Here is a 22,205-nt window from a genome sequence, read left to right as displayed (position 1 = left end):
TGCTTTTATTGTAGAGTGATAAAAACAGGAAAAAAAAAAGATAAATATTCCTTGGAAATATGAATTTTCATTATTATCATTGATGCACTTTTGAATTATTGACCCCTTTATTTTGTCTTTTTTCAATTATTTTTCAACAATCACTTTCACCCCTACTTTATTTTGTTGGTTTTCATGGATTAAATTCAAGGCGTTGAAAGATTTAATGATTCAAATCTTTTTTTTTTCCCTCCATTGATTCATCCTTACGTATAAAAGTAGTTTTTTAGATTATCTTAGTTGATATACTGCAAAACTTCACTGCTTACACAAATTTATTAAAATTAAAATCTTATAATAAGATATTTTATTTTTTTATAAGGTAATAATTATTTAATAATTGATACTATTTACATTTCAAAATATTTATCTGAATTGACTTTCACAAAATTTAAAAAAAAATTGATTTTAATATATTTAATATTAAAATTTTATAATTTTTATTGTTAAAAGGTAAAAAATACATGAAAAATAATTTTAAAGTATAAAAAAAGAATTTTAAATGTTAAAAAAATATAGGACATATTTGGGACATCCCAAAAAAATAACAAAAAAAAAAAAAAAAAGGAACAGAAGGAGTAGTTATAAATAGATTTTCACACACTTAGATATATTCAATTATGTGACCAATTACACATAAATAAAAAAGATTAGTGACGACTCCTTAAAGTCAGATCTAATTATAAGTTTTTGGATCTATACGTTATTATACCATACATGTGTTAGAGTAAAGGCATAGTATATATTTCCATGAATATTCTATCAAATATTTTCTCAATTTTCAAATAAATCTATTCATTCTATTTTTTTCCTTAAAAATGCAGTTTTTATTTAAATATCGCATTTGTAACGAAACAAGTAAACAATTTTTATTTTTGGTATTTAAATATGGAGTTAAAAGCAAATAAGAACAGATAGAGAAACAAAATAATACAGTTATTTTTCATATACAAATACAGCAAAACTTTTTTTCTCTTATTGTAGAGAGATAAACACAGAAGATAAAGAAACTGAAGAAGTGGAGCATTGCAAAAATTTTGGGGAATAAAATGGAAATGTTTTATTTGAGCATACCTCACTCGTGATGGATCTTCAAGAGCTATATGGACTTTTTACTTCACCAACTCCATAGATCAGTGAACGACATTCAAGGACCAGCCTATGTATGGATTTCATATACATGTTAGTAAAATTAAAATAAAAACTGATGAGATAAGTATAGAATAAACCAATGAAAAAAAAAAGAATTGAAACAAAAAAAAGTACCTAATTTTTGTTTTTTAGTTGAGTTATAGAAAGAAGAACAATGCAGAAATGAAAAAAAAGTGTCTGGTACTGTAGCTAGCCCCAAGATGTTGGGATGATAGAAGACGATGCTTTGCTTCAATGGAAACTGTTTGACGACAGACGAGAAAGAAGTATGATTAAGGTAGGTCAGCAACGCAGAAGAAAGACAAAAATATAACAAGGAAATATGAATTTTGAGGATCCAAGATGGAGCTTTTTTTTCCATCATGCACAATCTATTATAGACATTGATAAATCAACTTTACTATAGAGAAAATTTTCGTCAAAGACTTTTTTTAATTTCTTTGGATTCTCTTTTATCATGTTACTGTTTTCCTTTTTTAAAATTGTTTAAATGTATTGATTTTTATATAAAAAATAATTAATTTAAAATTTATGTTACTAACATAATTATTTACAATAAAATAACATTTGGTTGCATTTATTCTTACATTTTATTACATTTAGAATTTTTATAACTATTTTTTAAAGTGTTACAACACTTCTAAATTATTTTAATCAAATGATACGCAAATTTTATTACTCTTGTCACATGTTTATGTACGTAATTTTTTTTTAAAAAAAATATTTTCAAATATTAATTTTAACATTGTATTTTCTTTGTCATTCTTTAAAGTATTTTTTAGTAATTAGCCTAAAAAAATTACAAAAAATAAATAATTTAAATTTTATATTATCAACTTAATTATTTATGTTAAAATAATATCTTCTTAAGTTTAGTCTTCTTATCAATTGCATTTAGAATTTTAATAACTTTTTTCTTAAAGTAATACATTGCTTTTAATCAATTTTACAGCAATTAGTACGAATTTCATTATTACTCTAATCTGTTTACATTTATTCTTACTTTCCATTACATTTAGAATTTTCATAACTCTTCCTCAAAGTGTTACGGCACTTTTAACCTATTCTACTCCAATTAATATAAATTGTATTATTACTCTTAGATTTTTACATTAGTTTTAACTTTTTATATTAAAATTTTCATAACTTTTTTCTTAGGATATTAAGGCACTTTTAATCAATTTTATGTCAAATTATATCCCTAACATTTTGTCCCTCCTTTGAGCAATCTAAAATGTCAAACTGATGACAATAAGGTCGATCAATCTATCCTTAGTTGGATTAGGCTGCTAAATGAGCACAGATATTTTTTTGGAGATTCTATATAATGGTTGTCCCGACCTCATTTTTGCCAAGGTGGTGAACGGGAGTACCAACGTGAGTAAGATGGTAGCACTATTTAGGTTCAAGGTGAAGTAGCTAACTTGTATTGTTGTGGTTGATGTCATGCTTGTGATACTCACAATTCGTTCATTGTTTCCTTTTTTTGATAATCAAAGGGACACTTGTAAAATTTTTTGCAATGGGTCACAAAGGTCTGATGTATTGTGAATACATTGCTAAGATGATACTAATGGGTTTTATATGGTGAGTTTTTCATGGTGAAAGGACCAATGTATAACTTATGTAGATTCATTTGAATTTGCATCTATTGAAGAAAGAAATTTTGGCAGTTCAACGAATTAAGGCTAAGAACGTGAAGGGTTATCATTGGTAACTATTATAGTGATGTGGCTTAATCTAAGATGTTTATCTTAGATGGGACTTGGCTATATAAAAGGCCCTCTAAAGTCCCATTTTTTGACTACAAAGACATTTAAGCTCTCAAGCCAACTAGATTTAAGCAACCTCTAAATCTTCTAGCCTCCTTTCATTCAATCCTTTTCTTCTCAAACTCTTCAATATGTTTCATTTCCTTTTTATTATGTCTTCTGAGTCTAGCATGTTTGATAACTTTAGGGTAAAAGTAATGAGAGGTCAACTCAATCATAAGGTTTTCTATCTGGATGATCCCTTATGTCATTACAAAAAAGAACTATCACCAAGCTACCTATTGCTTAAACTCAATGTTTGCTGAGGACTAAAAATAGATCGAGGACAACGCTTGAGCAAGGGGAAAAAGGCTTATCATGGATGGACAAGCTTTTGGCCCCAATTTATTCCAACTTCCAAAACCCTTGAGTTCACATAGCCATGGTTAGTTTAACTCCTCCATATAACCCTCTTTTTTCTTTTTCTATTCTTGCCTCAACTATCCTTACCTTTCTTATTCTTTTCACCTTTCTTCTTTTTCCCAACCTGTCAATAATCCAAGCTCAGAGTCTAGCTCTAACTTGACCTCTGAGTCTAAGGAGTCTTCTAATTCTTTCTTAACTTCTTCTTCCTTTGACGTGGTGGTCTTAGCTCTTATTCAGCTTAAGGGTCTGCTCACTCTTCTAAAGTCAAACTGATGAGTAGTGAGGCTTTTAATGATGATCAGGTTCAGAGTTGAATAGATCAAAAGGTCCAGCCAAATTGAAGAGAAAACGAAGGTGAAAAGGAAGCAGAAGCTATTGATGTTGATAATAATGAAAACCTCGCCCTATTCTACACCCCCTGCCCTTAGATATAACCCCCGAGAAGGTGATGAAGAGCTTAAAGGGTAGAGCCAATCCTATAATCACCCTAATTTGTGCTCTATTCATCATGTCTCACATTTTGTAGAGTGTTTTAGTTGAATCAGATAGATTCTGTAAAATGTTTTGGATCCTAAACTAGGCGAAGGAGCTAAATGATCCCTGGACGGTTATGACCTTAAAGCACAAAATGCTGCACGGGATCTTCTATCCTTTAACCTGAGGATCAAAACTGATACCATTACTTGGAATTAAAGCTTTTTTTTTTGTCACTTCATAGATTTATAGAAAATCTATCTTCATTTTACTTTATGCTTTGTTATCATTTAGAGTCCATTTAGGAGTCCGACTGGAGGGCTCCCCATAACGCATTTTATGGTTGGACACTTGGTAAACGGCCCTTATTAAATATATGCGGCTTCCTTATATTAAGATCATCTAAGCATTGAGCACGGGACTTGTGATGTGGTCAATTAAGTGGAAACTAAATGTCTTTAATGGAATACAAAATCATCAGTGGCTATGGAGAATGTTTGCAAATGATTGTGATGTCAAAATCATGATGGGGGGTTTTTCCCGAACCCTGTTTGTTTTAAAACTCAGGTTAACTCTTGCACTGGGTTAAACCTTGCTATAGATTAGCCTCCATTCTTCTACCAATTCATCATTGAGAATCTCACCTCGCTGTCACCACCTCGACAGCCTCTTCATGAAGTACAAATCTTTAGTAGAATGTTTATTGATTAATTGACCGTAAATTTGAACATGAAGTTTAGTTTAGTTGGTTCATGTAATCGTTTTTAAAAAGTAACATTCAACAATTTTAAAATTCGAATATTAAGCTATTAGCACTTGTAACTTCTATTCTTAAATTGTGATCTCATTCGATAAATAAATTTATGATTTGAGTTAATTATTCATTCGTGAGGAACCTTAAGTTCTTTGGTAACCAAAATTACATAAATTAGTTACCTTATAAGGCTATGCTGCTTGATCTATTGTATCAATAACCAAATTGGTGAAAAAATAACATACAAGCCAATTTCACTTGCATTGTTGAATCCCTTTATGATAGTTTAAAACTCTTATAATATTGCTAATGATCTTATCTTGGTTGCAAGAGGAGGTTCTTGAAATATTCAAATCTCAAAGTTCAAGTTCGATTATTTTTAGATTTGATCTAATTGTATATTCGATTTGTTCGGTTTTATGTTGATTCACTAATTTATTATAATAATTATTATTATTGAAAAAGAAAGAATTTGAATCCCATGTACCATTCCTTGAGTTATATGCTCTTAATTCGTGCATATTTGATAATTTATGTATTCGTATCATGTAAAAATTAATATTTTGTATATTCGTATCATATTTACGTAAAAATTATATATCATAATTCATGTCAACATAAAAAATATAAAATACTTTTTTTTAATTTTTGTTAAAGCATATATAATTTTTGTTAAAATTTTAGTCAGTATCACATTTGTTTTTTTGTTTTCCAATATAGATCCAAATTAATTACTCGAACAAATTATTGAACCTATATATGTGCAAATATTCCTTTATCATCGAATTAAACCTAAGTAAGATAAATAACTTTCTTTTAATTTCTGTCTAAAAAATTTCTTTTAACTTCATCAATAACCTTAAACATGGGTTTTCATCTGTACCTGTACAATTTGTGGTTTTTGGATTTCCTTTATCATTAAACCAACATGTGTTTGATTTGAGTTATATTTTTAATTTTCCTTTGTAAATGTCATGAATTCATCATCATTATTGCATGATATCTTTTGGTATTATTGTTGGGGCTGCTTCTACAAAATTTGCCACAACTTAAAACAAAAACTCTCCACAAAGTATATTGTTGGTAAATTTGTGGTATAATTAACTTCAAATTCAATTTAATTCATTATATTTTTAGATACTGATATGGGTCTTGACACATTTTGAACACTTTAATGTTCATATTTCTAGGATACTTTGATTTTTAAAATTAATATAAAAGATTATCAAAAACAAAATTTATTCATGTTCGATGTCCTATCACACAAGTTCATATAACATAATGTATAAATAGCATACCACCGAATTAATTATTAAATCATCACAACAAAAACAAGCATGGAAGACCATCTATGACATGCAAGTCGACAAAAATATGTACTACTTATCCATACAAGCTGCTATAAGGAACTAATAAAGAACCAGCAAACCAATCTAAACATAAAAAACCATGTTTCTTAAGAGTACATGAATTTTGCCAACAATCCCTTGGCCAAGATATAAGAAAAGGATTTATGAGACATGTAAGCTTGAGTTCGAGTTCAAATATACAAAAAAAAAAAACGTGAAATTTGTCTTAAATGAATGGCTAAACATGGCTTTATTTTACAATATCAAACAAGTAAATGCAATGCAACATAGGGTAAACTAGTCCTTCACTGCAAGTAAAGCTCAAAAAGTAGAGAAAGTAGAGATCCAATCAGTTGACGGCATCATAAAACAAAAAGCTCAAACGATGATAAGCACAATTAAATATCAACCACCTATCATTGAGGCAAAAAATTGATAAGAATTTAAATAAGAAACTTGATTAAGGAAATTATAAATATATTGATGGAGACGGATTCAAGATTTTTGTTAGGAAGTATTTACTTACAATATATAAAATACTATTGATGAATTTATCAATTTTATCCGTGAAAAAAGGTGTTAAGAAGAAAGTTTTGGACGTTCATGAAAATTTTTTCTTTAAAATTTTTTTATTTTCTAAATTTTAAGAGTTTCCAGAAAAAAATTTAAGGGTATCAACACAGTTTTCCTTAAATTTTTTTTAAATGGACACCCTGCAATACCATGTAAATCCGCCTCTGTACATGGGAAAAAGCATAACCCCTCCAATTCCTTCAACTTGTCCTCAAATTCATCAACTTCTGCTAATTGGTTCCTACCAAGCCATTTAACAGTCTCATTAATGGCCTTCTTGATCTTCTGCTTGTCTGCCGGGTCAAGTTTTCCAACAAACTTCTCATCTTTCACGGTTTTCCTCGTATTGTATGCGTAGTTCTCAAGGGCATTCTTGGCCTCCAGCTTTTTCACATCCTCATCCTCTACCTTGTATCTCTCTGCCTCTTACACCATTCTTTACTTGGTCATTCCAAAAAAAAAAAAATTCTTGCTTTGACAATTAAAACCTCATTGTTTACAAAGTTATCAACAAAAAGGAATCAATATTTTAAAAGTAATTTGTTATTCAGTATATCAAATTTGTTCTCTATCTATTTTTATAGACCATGAAAAGCAATGGGAAAGTAGCACTAGGCAATCTTCCATGGTGAAATTACGAGACAATTTTCATGTATGATGCTAAAAGTTATCGAGCAGCAAAAGGGCAATTCTTTCTTCTTTTTATTGGTAGGTATAATAAAACATTTCCCATTTGTAAGCTATGAATGCATTATTGTTACTAAACTTGCTAACAAATCATTTCACAAAGGTGATAAGTTGCTTTTCAAGCATTCTTAAAAAGTTTTGAACTCTACATAGTTCCAATCTGAATATTTATACACAAACTGAATCAACAGAGAAACTTAACATAGTTATCATCTTATTGCGTGCTTTATATTCTCATATTTACTTCTAGACAGGTTATAACCATCTAAAAGTTAAGGGTCCAGCCAGTCGAGTTTACTCATAACTTGATGCCTCAATGAGTTCCAAGAAGGAAATAAAGTGCCAACCAGAAGTCAACAAGAAAAAATCGCACAAAAACTGCCAAAGAGCATATTCTAATAAATAAGAGGATAAAGAATGATTACCTTTCACATAGCCAAAAGCTTTTAAAAAGACCGCAAAACCTTCGCCATCCGGATAATATAGGTCTATGGCAACATGTGCAGACAAACTGCAAGTGGGCAATGATAGAGTCATCCTTAATAGGTAGAATATTTTGGCCCAGCTACCAAAAGAAACAATGAAATCAAATATTAAGTGACTATCATAGTTACATAAAAGAGGATTCAATAAATAACTAAACAGATCTAAAATATCATGCTTTCATAATTACATCTACCGCATGTAATTCCTTTATCTAATTCCAGTGTGCTTAAAGGAATAGTCAAAAAAATAAAGCTCCTTCCATAGCATGAAGGGAATCGGCCAAAGAATGTGTCAAGATAAGCTAACAAAATATCAACTAATTGGTTCGTGATGGTGGCAGTTAAGGGTCAAAAAACTATATGAAAGAGTGTAAATTTTGACATGTCTCCTTCTGAATGGGTATCTACACCCCCACCTCAAACACCTCAAAAAAAGAAAAGTTAAACTGTAAAATTTAATCCATTCCTCGGCGCAAATAATACCGACTACAAAAACTGAAAGAAAGTGATCTATCAAATTCATTCATGCTTAGGCTTGAACATTTAACTATAAAAGCTACAGCTAACTCCACGAGGTTCATCAATTTATCCATGATTTTAAAATAAACTATTTTTAAAGACCAGGGTTCATGGTTTTTAAAACTCAGAGGCTACAACGAAAGAAAAAATAAACCTAAATGGGTGGAAACTCATACGCTAAGTTTTCATTGAAGCATTCTATTGAACAAGTAACAAGCATCATATAAAATGCCTTAATTAGATGTGACAAAAAATTGCAGAAAGGATGCAAAGTACCAACAGCAAAAACTAAAGATCTATTCAATACCAGTGAATCAGTTACTATTATAAAAAATTGAACATTAATAAATAAAAGAAAAAAAAAACACTAATGACTTAAAGTAATGGTAGAGGATTACAGAGAATTAATACATGGCACGAGAATGTGAGAATATGCAATCATTAATCTATTCAATACCTTGAAGTAATTCTCCACAAAAGTGGGATTCCCAAGAGTTGAATGCTGCTTATAATGTGATTGCCAAACTAGCGGCTACTAACAGAAGTAGAGGTTGGACCGGGCAAGACTGAAGTCTGCTTCAGCAATTTCCTATTTCACTCTCTGAAGCTGCAGAAGGTGAAATAAGAAATTGTCATCTCCGAAGGGCATGGGCATTTAATCTGAAACAGAAGCAGAGAGGCTTAAAGAGAGATAGCAAAAGTTTGGGAGTTGCATGATTAGAAAACTAAGAACAGAGTGAGAATTGAGGGACTGTGTTAGAGAAAAGTTCTGAGAAGGAAGGTTGAGAGAGAGTTTCTAAGTCAAAAGTATTGCCTCTATACTTGTACAGCTTGATTACAAAGGTTCCAACTAATGGTAGAAATTGTTTTTTCTAAACAGAATTATAATTAGTATATATGCATCAAATAATCTGAATATCATTTGAGGCTTGCTAACAGTAAATTAATCAAAAAATTTGGGATTAAGATCAACTTTGTCACTATATTTTGATTTAATATTAAATATTGTCATTATACCATCAATTCGTTGATTTTTGGACAACGTCCTCTTCAATTTCTTCAGTTTACCTGACGGCTTCATTGACATCATCTTGCAAACGCCCTTGTGCCACTGTCTCTTTCCCGAGGTCGTTAACATTACTTAGACAAAATTTTAAAATTAAAATAAAGAGTTATTATCAATTTTTTTATTAGGTATGATCGATCACCTAAATAATATTTTTTAATAAAAATTTTAATTTAATTAAAACTCATTAAAAAATTTTTTTTTTTTGTAAAAACACATCTAAATTCAGAAGTATGGTTATGTGTGGAAAAATATTAATACTCCACAATACTCGTTAAAAAACAGTATCAATTAATAACATGTTATCTTTTATTATTTATAACAAATTACCTTAATTTTAAGATTAAAAATTTTTTTTAAATCCCATTTATTATCATAAAACTCCTTTTTTTGCCATCCTTTATAGAATTATTTTAAAAATTTTAATTTAATTAAAACATATTAAAAAATCTTTTTGATATGCAAAAACACATCTAGATTCAAGAATACAATTATGTATGAGAAAGGATTAATACCTCACAATACCCATTAAAAAACGATACTAATTAATAACATGTTATCATTTATTATTAATAAAAAATGACTTTAATTTTAAATTTCAAAAATAATTTCTTGAATCTCATTTATTATAATAAAACCCCTTTTTTTCCATCCATTTTAGAATCACTTTATTTAGAAATAAAATAAAAATTTTTTGTTTTGAATTTCTCAATATCTTGGTAAAATTTAGAAAAATATTTTTCACTTGGGTATTTTCATGATAATCCTTAAAATCAAAGATAATATTTTTTTCATAAGGAATAATTATTGAGAATGCCTCCAATATTTAGGTAGGATCTCAAGAAATATTTTATTTAGGATATTATCTTATTTTATTTATAAAAACTATTTTTTTTAAATCATCTTTGACTGCTTTCTATATTTTTCGAGAATAGCAAAATGTATGTTACATAACATAAAACAAATTAATGATGCAAATATAAACAAAAAGATACAAATAACCAATTTAATTCAACTTATAAATCTTTCACTTTATCACTTTTTATTTTTTCATTGTTGTTTTTTTTTTAAAATATTTAGTGATAAAATGAAAATATTTGTGTTTTTGGAAGTAACCTTTGTGCATTATCAACATTATAATATTTATAAATCCGATAATATTAAATTTTTAAGTTCAATTCTCATCATATATGAATTTCATTTTTTTTATTAAATTTATTTAGTTATGTGTCGATTTATTTGTTTGATTTAAATCAAAGATTTTCTTATAGGACTATAATACTTTCTTATACTATTAAGTTCATAAAAAATTTTATAACTAAAGAATTTCCCAAAATTTCCATTGGCATGCATTTTGTTTTTTTTTTTTTGGGAATTCTTGGACGCTTTGCAACGAGACTAGCATTTTTTTTGTTTATAATAACTGGAAAAAGTCATATATAATCCAAAATAGAAATAAAGAGAATGACTTTCGGGTTTTAATTAGAAATATAAAACTAGAAATTAAAAATCCCCTCTCCCCATGACTCATATACCATAATCACTGCTTATGATAAGCATGGTTAATGAAATTTTTTTAATTATATTAAGAAAAAATGAAAATGAAAAGGATTAAAAAAAAAGTATGTAAGCGTTAAGCGGTTAGTTGTACATTATTGGCCTAAAATACAAATGGTTTGTATTTTGATTTTTTGTTTATGGAAATGCATTTTTCATAATAAATAAATAATAAATAAATAAATAAATGTATTAATCAAATAATTCAAATTTTAAAACTAGAGAAAATATTCACATGTATGCAAATGCATTTTCATTAATTAATTTCATTTCACATTGTTTAAAAAAATGATATTTAAAATATTCACATGTATGCAAATGCATTTTCATTAATTAATTTCATTTCACGTTGTTTAAAAAAATGATATTTAATATATGGCTGGATCAAGACATGAGCATATGGATGAAATATGGCCAATCTTAAATTAATTAACAAATCAAAGAAAATGTATTTACATCGCTGACATCAATAAAAACTAAATGAAAATATAATGAAAAAAAAGGCCAAAACCTTTTGTCCTTTTTCAGAATGATGCACCTTCCAACAATATTTTATCCCTTGGTCTATGAGGAAAGTGATGGCCTTGGAGTGCTATGTTGTCTTCTTCCAAATGAACCACCCAAAAATTCCCATTAATTAGATGAATTATAAAAAATCTTAAAGATCTCAGCAGAATTTAAAAAATTATATAACCTAAAAGTTGAACTACATAATAGTATTTTTGCCATTTACATGTTTTGATTTGGTTTATATTTTTAGTTTTCCTTTTTAAATGTCATGAATTCATCATCATTATTGCATGATATATATCTTTTGGTATTATTGTTGGGGCTGCTTCTGCAAAATTTGCCACAACTTAAAGCAAAAAATCTCCACAAAGTATATTGTATGTAAATTTGTGGTATAATTAACTTCAAATTCAGTTTGATTCATTATATTTTAAGATATCGGTATGGGTTTTGATTTTTTTGAATATTTTACTGTTTATATGTATATATATAGGATACTTTGATTTTCAAAATTAATATAAAAAATTATCAAAACAAAATTTATTCATATTTGACGAGTCCATATAACATAGTGTATAAATAATTTATCATTGAGTTAATTATCAAATCACCACAATAAAAACAAGCATGGAAAACTATCTATGACATGCAAGTAGACATAACTATGTATTACTCATCCATATCCATTCAAGCTGCTACAAGGAACTAAAGAACCGGCAAACCAAACTGAACACAAAAAAAATCATGTTTCTTAAGAGTACTTGAATTTTGCCACCAATCTCTTGGCCAAGTGATAAGAAGAGGATTTATAAAATATGTAAGCTTGAGTTCCAATCCAAATCTTAAAAAAAAATACATGAAGTTTTTCTTAAATGAATGGCTAAATATGGCTTTATTTCACAATATCAAACAAACAAATGCAATGCAACATAGAGTAAATTACTTCTTCATTGCAAAGTAAAGCTAAAAAAGCAGGCATCAAATTAGTTGATGGCACCATAAAATAGAAAGCTCAAATGATGATAGAGCACAATCAAGTATCAACCACCTATCACTGAGGCAAAGAATCAATAAGAATTTAAACAAGAAACTTGATTGAGGAAATCATAAATACATGAACAGTGATTAATTCAAGATTTTTGTGGGGAAATGTTCACTCATAATATATACTATTGTTATCCATTTTAGTATAACCAAAGTCTCATGCTTTGTAAGTTATAAACAACTTTCTCTTAAGAACACAATGATATGTCACTCCTATGTTAACCATACACTCAATGTCGAGATTACCAATATAATTACAATTACCCTGTGTACAAATTAAAATAACTGAATCACTGTCTAAATTCACTACTGTAACATTACCATCATCTAAATTTTTGCTTTTATCATCTTTCCTCTCTTGCTTTAAGATTTTACAGTATCACTTTATATGACCTACTTTACCACAATAGAAGCACTTCACTTTATCTGTGGACTTGAATCTATGTTTAGACTTATTACGACCTTTTGAGTTTTGGTTTTTGTCAATATTTCTCCATCTGTTTTTTATGACAAAAGTTTGATACAAGGGTCTGAGTCTTTTTGCATTGCTTCTTCATTAAGCATACTGTCTTTTATCATCTCCAATGTCACATTGTAATTAGGATCTGAATTAAGAACAATCATAACTAGAGTATTCTTGTTGTCTGGCTATGAACCCAAAAGAAACAATGCCTTTATTTTATCATCCATCTTAACCTCTATGGTAGTCATCTGATTAAATATATTTTGAAAATCACTTAAGTACTCTGTAATTTATCGTTCATCCTTTTATTATAAAGTTGCAAGCTTTTTAATATGCATAATTTTATTCATGCCTATTTTTCTTTCATACAACGCTGTTAATTTTTTCAAACAGTGTGAGCATATTCTCCTGTGCTACATAATAGAACACGTTGATATCAACTCATTTTTTTATTGTGGCCAGTGCTTAACTTTTTTCATCTTTCGTAGCTGTTAGTTTAGCCAGATCACCTAATATCAACTCATACAAATCTTTGTAGTATAAATGATTTTCCAAATTGAATAATTTGATATTGTCAATTTTATCATGGAAATTGTATCACCCTTTATGATCTCAAATAGAATTTACTTCCATCCTGAGTTGCTTCTGTATTGATGTCTCAAAAATAACCTTCGCTTTAATATCACTTGTTGGGCCTAAAGTGACAAACACAACAATGCAAAAGCAATATATCATAATAAACCCATAGCAATACACAATAATCAATAATCAACAATGCAAGGAAAATAAAAGCATATCAAGATTTATATGAAAAACCTTCCAGTGTAGAGGAAAACAATCATAGATCACTAGAAAAATCTTCACTATCAAATAATAGATATACAAAGTTCTCCTCTAATCAAAACTAGAACTAATTAACAACTAAAAAGATAATTGAAAAAATCTCATCAAATAGGTGACTCAATAAATACACCCTAGATTTAATCCTAGAAAATTTCAAATCCAACCTTCACCGTTCAGAACGTAAAACTCTAAATCATAAACTTGTTGACAAAATTTTAGTTCAATCAGACCACGAATCAATTTCTATTCAATCAACTCTCCCTTCTCTCTTTTCTCTCTATTTTTTTTTTTTACTTTTCTTTTTTACTTAGTTTCGATGCCACCACACATTCTTTTCAAACCAAAAACTACCTCACTTTTATATGTAGGATTTTATTTCATGGTCAAAGGCCACAAAACTTTATGCCTTTTAATTGGCTAATCAATTAGGGCTGGATCCCACATATTCCTAACATCAACTACATTGATCATATCACGAAAGTTGATTCATATGTTGATTTTGTAAAAATAAATCCTACTAATGTATTAAAAATTTTATTGATTTGAAAATAAATTTAAGAAAAATTTTCTTTGAAATTAAATTGTTTTGAAAATGTTAGAAAAAAAAAGTTAAAATATCAATTTTTTTAAAATAAAATTTTGAACGATTAGAAAAAATTTGTGATATCAATTTTTTTTTTAATTTTGAAATTTAGAGAAACTTAAAAACAATTTTCAAAACAAAAATTGTTTTGAGATATTTTTTAGATGTTTTTAAGACTTAATGAATAGAACAAAATCAATTGGTATTATTTTTTGAATGGACGTTGTAAGAGTATTATATTTTTTTTTCCACATAATCGTACACTTGAATCTAATCTAGTTTCATAGAATATAGTTTATTCTTTTAAAAAACCTAAGTTGAGTTTAAAAAATTTTTAAAAAGAAATAAATTTGATTAAGTTATCAATCACTCTTAAATAAAAAATTAATGACAATTCTATGATTTTATATTTAATAATTAAATTTACCTACTTATACCTTATAATAAATATACCTAAAAAAATGAACTTTCAAGATCCAAGATGGAGTTTTTATTTCCATAAAAAAAGTTTTGGAATTAAAAGAAAACTGAAGTAAAAAATCAACTTTGCTTCACATGACACAAATAAAGGGAAATTCTGCTTAAAATCATGTGACCAATTGAAACTACAAAGAAATGTTGCATCAAAAACTTCTTTAATTTTTTGGATTGTAAATATTATCATTTTCCTTGTTCAAATCCTTCATGGAAGACAACTAGACAATGGCCCAGGCTTCTTATCCTTTACTTGGGAGTTGGGAGCAATGACTTTAATTCACACGTATATTATTATTTTTTTGCACGTTAGAAATGTTGAAGGAAACTGATCTATCATTTATCTGAATTGCCAGAGTTAATAATTCACAGCTGTCATTTGGTAGGACATAGCATCATTGATGCACTTTTGAGTTATTGACCCTTTTTTTTTTCAATTATTTTTCTGCATTTTTTATAATATTTTTGGTTGACCTTCGTAGATAAATCTATTCAAGAATAGAATTAAATTATTAATCTCTTTATTTTTTAATTTTTTCTGTATTTTTTAAAAAAAATTTTGGTTTTCAAGAATCAAATTATTCATTCACGTCTGAAATTAATTCAAAATTTAGAGGCATTTAAGCATAAATATTAAGTTTGCCAAATGGATCAAAACTTAAATTGAAGGTTCACTTAAAAAATGGATAAGCTTTGGGAAAAACATTAATGGTTTAAGCTTAACTTTATAGTTTTTATATATTAGTCCGTTTGATAGTTACTTATATATATTATTTATAATTAAATTATATAAATAATATACATGCATATTAATTTTTTATACCTACATGTATCGATTTCAATCAAATATTAAATTAAATTAATAAAATTATGTTTAAAATTTTATTTTGTTATAATTAATATTTATTATAAAATTTATTTTTATTTAAAAAAATTAAAATCAAAACCCAATTTTTGATCTGAGCTTAATAATTCTAACACTTATTATTAATATGTTTAAGCTCAATCCTAATTCGATCTCATCATAAATATTTTTATCATAAATAAACATCCGTTACATCACTTTATTTTTTAGTAATGTTATATATTAATTAAATATTCATTTTAATTATAGTACAAGGACAAATTTTATAATTCGACATTTCCTTTTTGTATAAGACTAAATATCATTTCATTATATCTGTAAGCACCACTAAATTGTCACCTGCAATTACAATCTCAACTCTTATTAATATATCAAGTCAAATGAATGCGCAAGGTCATATCTAATGGTAGAAAAGTTTTTCTAAACACAATTAGTATATATGCGTCAAATATTTCATAAATAAATTTTTTTCTGTATCTAAATACCATTTGAGGTTTGCTAATAGTAAATTTATTAAAAACGTTGAGATTAAAGTCAAATTTGTCTGAATATTATGGTTTAACACTTCCGCCCAAAAATAATTGTACGTTATTGATTTCCGTTTAAATTTATTCAATTTTGATCTTCATTTTTTAAAATATTATATTGAATTAAAATTTTAAAAAATATATTTTGACAATTTTGAAATTCAAAATTTACAAATCTTATTTTTAAAAATTTTTTAATTGTACAATTTTATAAAAAATAATGATAAAAAATGAGTTAATTTAACCAAAAAATCAATTAGAGACGATTATTTGGAGATGGAAAAATCTACTTGAAATCTCAGTGACCAATTGAAACTACAGAGAAAAGTTGCATCAAAGACTTATTTATTTTCTTTAATTTCTTTGGAGTCTCTTTTATTATGACTATTACCATCTTTCTTATTCAAATCCTTAGTGTAATACCGCTAGAAAGGGCTTGCCAAACATACTTCTTAGTCCTGGAAGCTTTAAGATTATCAAATTTTAAATCTTAATTATTAAAATAAAAAATTTATCATTCTATCAATAAATCATACCGTTGATTGATCCCTTTATTTTTTTTTTCCCTCTTTTTTTTATCAAATTTTCTTTTGTATTTGTTATGAAACTCCACTGCTTAAGTGATTTATTAGAATTAAAATCTTATAATAAGATTTTATATCTTTTATAAGGTAACAATTATTTGATAATTAATAGTTATACATAGATTTTTCACACAAATGCAGAATTCCCCATCTCAACTCTCTAACCATTTACTCTTTTCCGTTCTTAAAATACATGGACTCAGTGTTAGGGAATGGAATTTTCATGAAACCACTAAGAGTAAAACCAATGAATGATGAAGGAGATCTAACATCCATAATGTAGGGAGAACCATTACCTTCTCTTCCATGGCACAACCTTCTTGATCATTACTTGCTCTAGTTCAGAAGCACCATCTACCATAGTTTTTCCAAGTATGGTGGAGCAACACTAACTGGAAAGACACTTTTCAGCCAATTGAACCTTCGGATTTTGATTTCATGTAGTGAACAGAGCATATAGGTTGAAAATGACCTATTGATGATGATGATGGCGGCGACCACGATGATGACATTTTATCTCTTCCATTACTATCATCATTGGCAACGATTTGCTCCAAATCCTCACATTCCCAAACACTCATATACTTCAGTTTTGGCAGATTTCAAGCCAGGGTGAGTAAGAAAACTTTTTCAATCTCTTAAAATTGGACGGCTGGAAAATTTAGGAATTGTTTCCCTTGTGTTTTAAATTGATTGCAATTCTAGTTCTCTTTGAAGACTTTACTTCTTTAAAAACAATATTCCATTTCATTAGATCTGTAATCAACACTAAGTTGCCACCTGCAATTACAATCCAAACACTCCCAACCCTCACATGCCACACCTATCCTTTAATTTTTTCTGTCATTTTCTTTAGACAAAGAAAAGAAACAAGATTGCCTATATACTTTACAGCTTGATTACAAAGGTTCCAACTAATGGTAGAAAATTTTTTTCCTAAACAGAATTATAATTAGTATATATGCATCAAATACTCCGAATATCATTTGAGGCTTCCTAACAGTAAATTAATCAAAAACTTTGGGATTAAGATCAAATTTGTCACTACATTTTGATTTAATACTAAATTTTGTCACTATACCAGCAATTCGTTGATTTTTGGGCAACATCCTCTTCAATTTCTTCAGTTTGCCAGATGGCTTCATTGACATCATGTTGCAAACGCCCTTGTGCCACTGTCTCTTTCCTGAGGTCTTTAACATTACTGGCACAACAAAAAACATAACTAAGATGAGGGATTGCTGGTGCCACCAGAAGCAGAGGCGGATCCATGCTTTGAAATAGGGTGTCCATGGATTGGAAAACAAGATTGCTTGACAGAAAAACATTTCTTGCACACCTCCAAATTTTTCTGTGGCCACCTTTTCAATCAGCAAAATTGATAAATCCATAATTTATATATATATATATATATTATAAGTGGACACTCTCGAAAAAAAAAATTTGGATTCACCACAAATGTCACAGATAGACCAGTATTAGCCATGCCTGAGAATATGAAATTTAGAAGACATGCTGAGTTAGTACATGGAATATCATTGACAAATCAATAATTAAAGGAGAACCTCTGAAACTTCTCTGAGCACCTGAACTCTTAGCAGTTCCTATCTGAAACTGCCCACAACAGGTGAACAAGTCACCGATAAATCAACTTGATATCTAGAGGGGGAAAGAAAACAGAGCCTTCATATTTAACCACTATTTCTGTATCTGCAATAGAATTAAGACAGAACCATGTAGTTAGACAAAATCATAGTTTTTACAGAAAGCTCAATTAACATAGAACCATAGTTTTTTAGAAAGCTCTCAGCAAAATCATTTCTTCCCTAGTTCCTACATGTTATTATCCTTTGACCAGAACTCACAATTGATGCCCCTTTTACAAAAACTTTTGAATTTTAAAATGGAAAATAGAGGGAAAATGGTTTTCTCAAACAATGATATACAGAAATCAACATCTACCCTTTGCAGAAACAATATGTAATCTGAAAAGATGAAGCAAATTTTTGGAGCATCCTTCGAGTCTTTGTCTATTTTGTGAGCTTTAAGCAGCCTTTACCACCAATAAAAATAGTTACATATGGATCCATTCATTGATGAATGAGAAACAAACTAATTTTCAGATTAAAAAGAAATGATCTTAGTGGAGGTAAGTTAGCCAAAATCAACACAAAAGTCATATTAGGAGATAAGCAATACTGAAGTTGATCATAGCAATGCTTCGTTTCATGTTCAATAACATATTAAATAATAATTTTATTAGTATATAATTAAATAAATAGTAAATTATATATTTTATACTAGCTTTAGGCGAGTAGAGGCAGAGCATTCTAAATCTGTCTCCATTTCCAACTCCAATTAAAAAAATCCACTCTTATCAAATTGTAACAGATCGAAATTTGTTGAATATGGCTTGTTTTATCAACTCAAATTGTATAGTCTTAAAATTTTTATATTGCAAAAAAATGATGTGTATTTAATATTTTCTAGTTAATTATTTATTGGATTGATATCAATAAATGAAAAAAAAAAACCTTGCAAACTATATCTCCTAATTGATTTTTTATTTCAAAAACTAAATACGATTGTATAATTAGTTTATATCTATGGAGAGGGATTCACTTACATTATTATAATTGTTACGTACGAGTTTTTAATCCTTATGTTATATATTTTAAATATATTTAATTTGATAGAAAGATAAAAGAAAAATATAAAACTTACTTATATCTACTCTCTATCAAAACAGAAAAATTCATTTGTGGGGTTTCCTTTTCTATTTTCCCCTCTTTTAAAATGGTTGTGAATCTTGTATACCAGAGTCCAATAATAGCCTATCCCTCTTATCGTTGAAAAAAATATAAATTTCATGGTCCTGCATGGGCCCTTTTTCTGGTAATGTAGTTTTTTTTTTTTGGTATGAGTGTTTAATAATATTAGAATATTTATGGTAGGATGAAATGGAAATTTGTCAAAATAAGCTTCCCCCCCCCCCCCCCCCCCGCCCCCTTCTTTAAAGACTCATGGGAAAGAGATAATTTATCTTATTATTTCAATCAATATAAAAGATATACATACTAATTACTTTTGTTAGAATGTGATTTATAAATTTAAAAAATGGCTTATTCTAAATTCTAATTCTAAACCCCTTAAAGTCAATTAACAAAACACTTATAAGATCAACAACAAAATAAAGTTTCTAAAAAGTTGAGAAAAAATAATATTGAAAGATAATTAAAGAATTCATTTTTATACATTGACACTGAAATATTTTAATTCCACAAAAGAAGTTAACACATTTTTTATTTTTTTATTTTTTATTATATCTTAAAATAGATTTGATAATTTTAAATATGATGCAATTACACAATATAAAATGATATAGAATAAATCATGTATGAGTTTAGTGTAATCGTGTTTTGTGTCTTAATTGTATTAATAGATTAAGACACAATATTATTTGTATTGTATTCATGTCAAATAGTGATGAGACGCTTAAAACACATACTGTTTATGCAAGCATATATAACATAAAAATTATAAAAAATTATTTTAATTTATTTCTTAAATAAATTAATAATCATATTTATTGTATTGTTTTGATGTTTAAATAGATTATAAATATTTAATTCTTAAATAATTTTTTATTTAAATACTATTTTAAATGATTTTTTATTTAAATTAATAGACTAATCGTGTCTAATCGTATTATTTGTGTTTAATCGTATTAATTATGTCGTGTTGTGTTATGTTACCTGAGTTGTATTAAATAAATTAACTTTAAACATATTAATCATGTCGTGTCATGTGTAACATATATAATAAATATGTTGTATTTGTGTTTAAGTTATTTATGTCATTTAAATATTTATGTTGTGTTCATGTCAAAATTATGTTATATCTGAACTTAAGTTTGATACGAAACATGACACGATGACACAAATTATTTGATTTACCTTAAAAGTTAATTTTTACCTTAAAGTTTAAAAACTTTATTGTTAATGGATGTGATAAGTTTTCATAAATAAATTCATTTAACCAAAACTTCACTTGAATAATTCTATCTAAATCTTTTCCGTAGACAATAATGTAATATTAATAGAAGTCACACACACACATATATATATATAATTATTCAAAAAGTTGAGTTCGAATTTTTTTATATATATATATAATTGTTCAAAAAGCCGAGTTCGAATTTTCTTAGCTCAAAATCCAAAACAGTTGTCCTCAAAGGCACAACTGAATTACTAGCATTTTGTGTTTGTAAAACCTGCCTTGGAGCTTCACTGCTGAAGAGCCAAAGCTGTTCTTTACCTTTCAGTTTCTGCTTGTGTTTGAGCTGAGAATGTAAATGAAGAAGAACTGAAGAATGAAAATGGAGGCACCTCATGGGAACATTATATTTTGTTAAAATGTTTCACGTGGCCTAAACAGAATGAAAAGAAAGACTTGCGGGGTTTAGGTCAGCTTATACATAACTTGGATTCAATATCTCAAAGTTCAAAATCTTGCCCCAATTCAAAGGCATATGCCCAACTTTTTCCACATAAAATATTGATTTTTTTTAAAGATGTCAATTTTATCCAAATTTAATTAGAAATTTGATTTTTTTACTTGAATGAGAATGAATATGGATATTAAATTTTGAGATGAGGATGAGATAGATATGATTTTAAATTTTTATTGGATACAAAAATAGAGACGAATAATATAGCATTTGTTCTGTACCTATTCCCATACTTTATATATATATATATATATATTTAGTAAATAAGTTTTTGTTAATAATATAAATTTATTTTAAATTCATTAAAATTAATATATTTCTATTTAAAAATATATTATTATATATTTATAAAAAATTATGTGCTCAAAATACAAAATAAAAAAAAAAACTAAAAAATCTTGCCCCAACTTTTTGCGCTAAAATGTTTCGTTTTTTTTTTTTTTTTTGGAGAGGTCAATTTTATACAAATTCGATAGAAGATTTGATTTTTTATTCGAATGAAGATAAAAATAGGTAATAAATTTTGGAATGATAATATAAGTATAGTTTTGATCTTTTATTGGATATAAAAATGAAAAAGAATAATATAATATCTATCATGTATCCATATCCATATTATATATATTTTTATATATGTGTATTTAGTAAATAGATTTAATAATATAAAATTTATTTTAGATTACAGGTGGGTTTGAGGATGAGAAAAACCTATTTCATTGTCGACCGAGATTGGATGGTGGCTTAGGAGGGTTAAAAAATCAATGAATTAAATCAAATAAACAATGAAAGTTATTCAAATAATTGGGTAGAAAAGAATATATAATGTTCAATAAAAAAAACAATGATTACATTGATTGGAACAATCATTAGCAAAATGTTAGATAAGGTTTTGGACGTCAAGCTGTTATCTTGATTTGTCAGTCGTGAGCATGGAATGGAATTAATACAGCCAGCGAGTTGAAAGCAGAAG

The 22,205-nt window shown here is 27.7% G+C and overlaps 1 protein-coding gene across 2 annotated transcripts; it reads right to left on the bottom strand.

Annotated features, from left to right (window-relative positions):
- Positions 1–6,023: 6,023 nt before the first annotated feature.
- Positions 6,024–9,141, bottom strand: LOC149519133 (heat shock 70 kDa protein-like). 2 transcript variants are annotated; one of them, XR_016341930.1, is made up of 3 exons: positions 8,667–9,141; positions 7,631–7,770; positions 6,024–6,941 (listed from the first exon to the last, which is right to left on the bottom strand). XR_016341930.1 is itself a non-coding variant. In XM_089760334.1 (3 exons), the coding sequence occupies exons 2-3, from the start codon at positions 7,740–7,742 to the stop codon at positions 6,582–6,584; spliced, it is 468 nt and encodes a 155-aa protein (XP_089616460.1). In that variant the 5' UTR covers positions 7,743–7,770; positions 8,667–9,141; the 3' UTR covers positions 6,024–6,581. The 2 variants fall into 2 exon arrangements, 1 of the variants encoding a protein (XP_089616460.1); XM_089760334.1 differs by having other exon boundaries at positions 6,024–6,937.
- Positions 9,142–22,205: the final 13,064 nt, after the last annotated feature.

This window comes from Durio zibethinus, chromosome 4, assembly GCF_047325235.1.
Source record: "Durio zibethinus cultivar Kanyao isolate XHJ-2024 chromosome 4, ASM4732523v1, whole genome shotgun sequence".
Lineage (NCBI taxonomy): Eukaryota > Viridiplantae > Streptophyta > Magnoliopsida > Malvales > Malvaceae > Durio > Durio zibethinus.
Note: the sequence above shows the minus strand (reverse complement) of the source record. Positions and strands in the feature narration are given on the sequence as shown.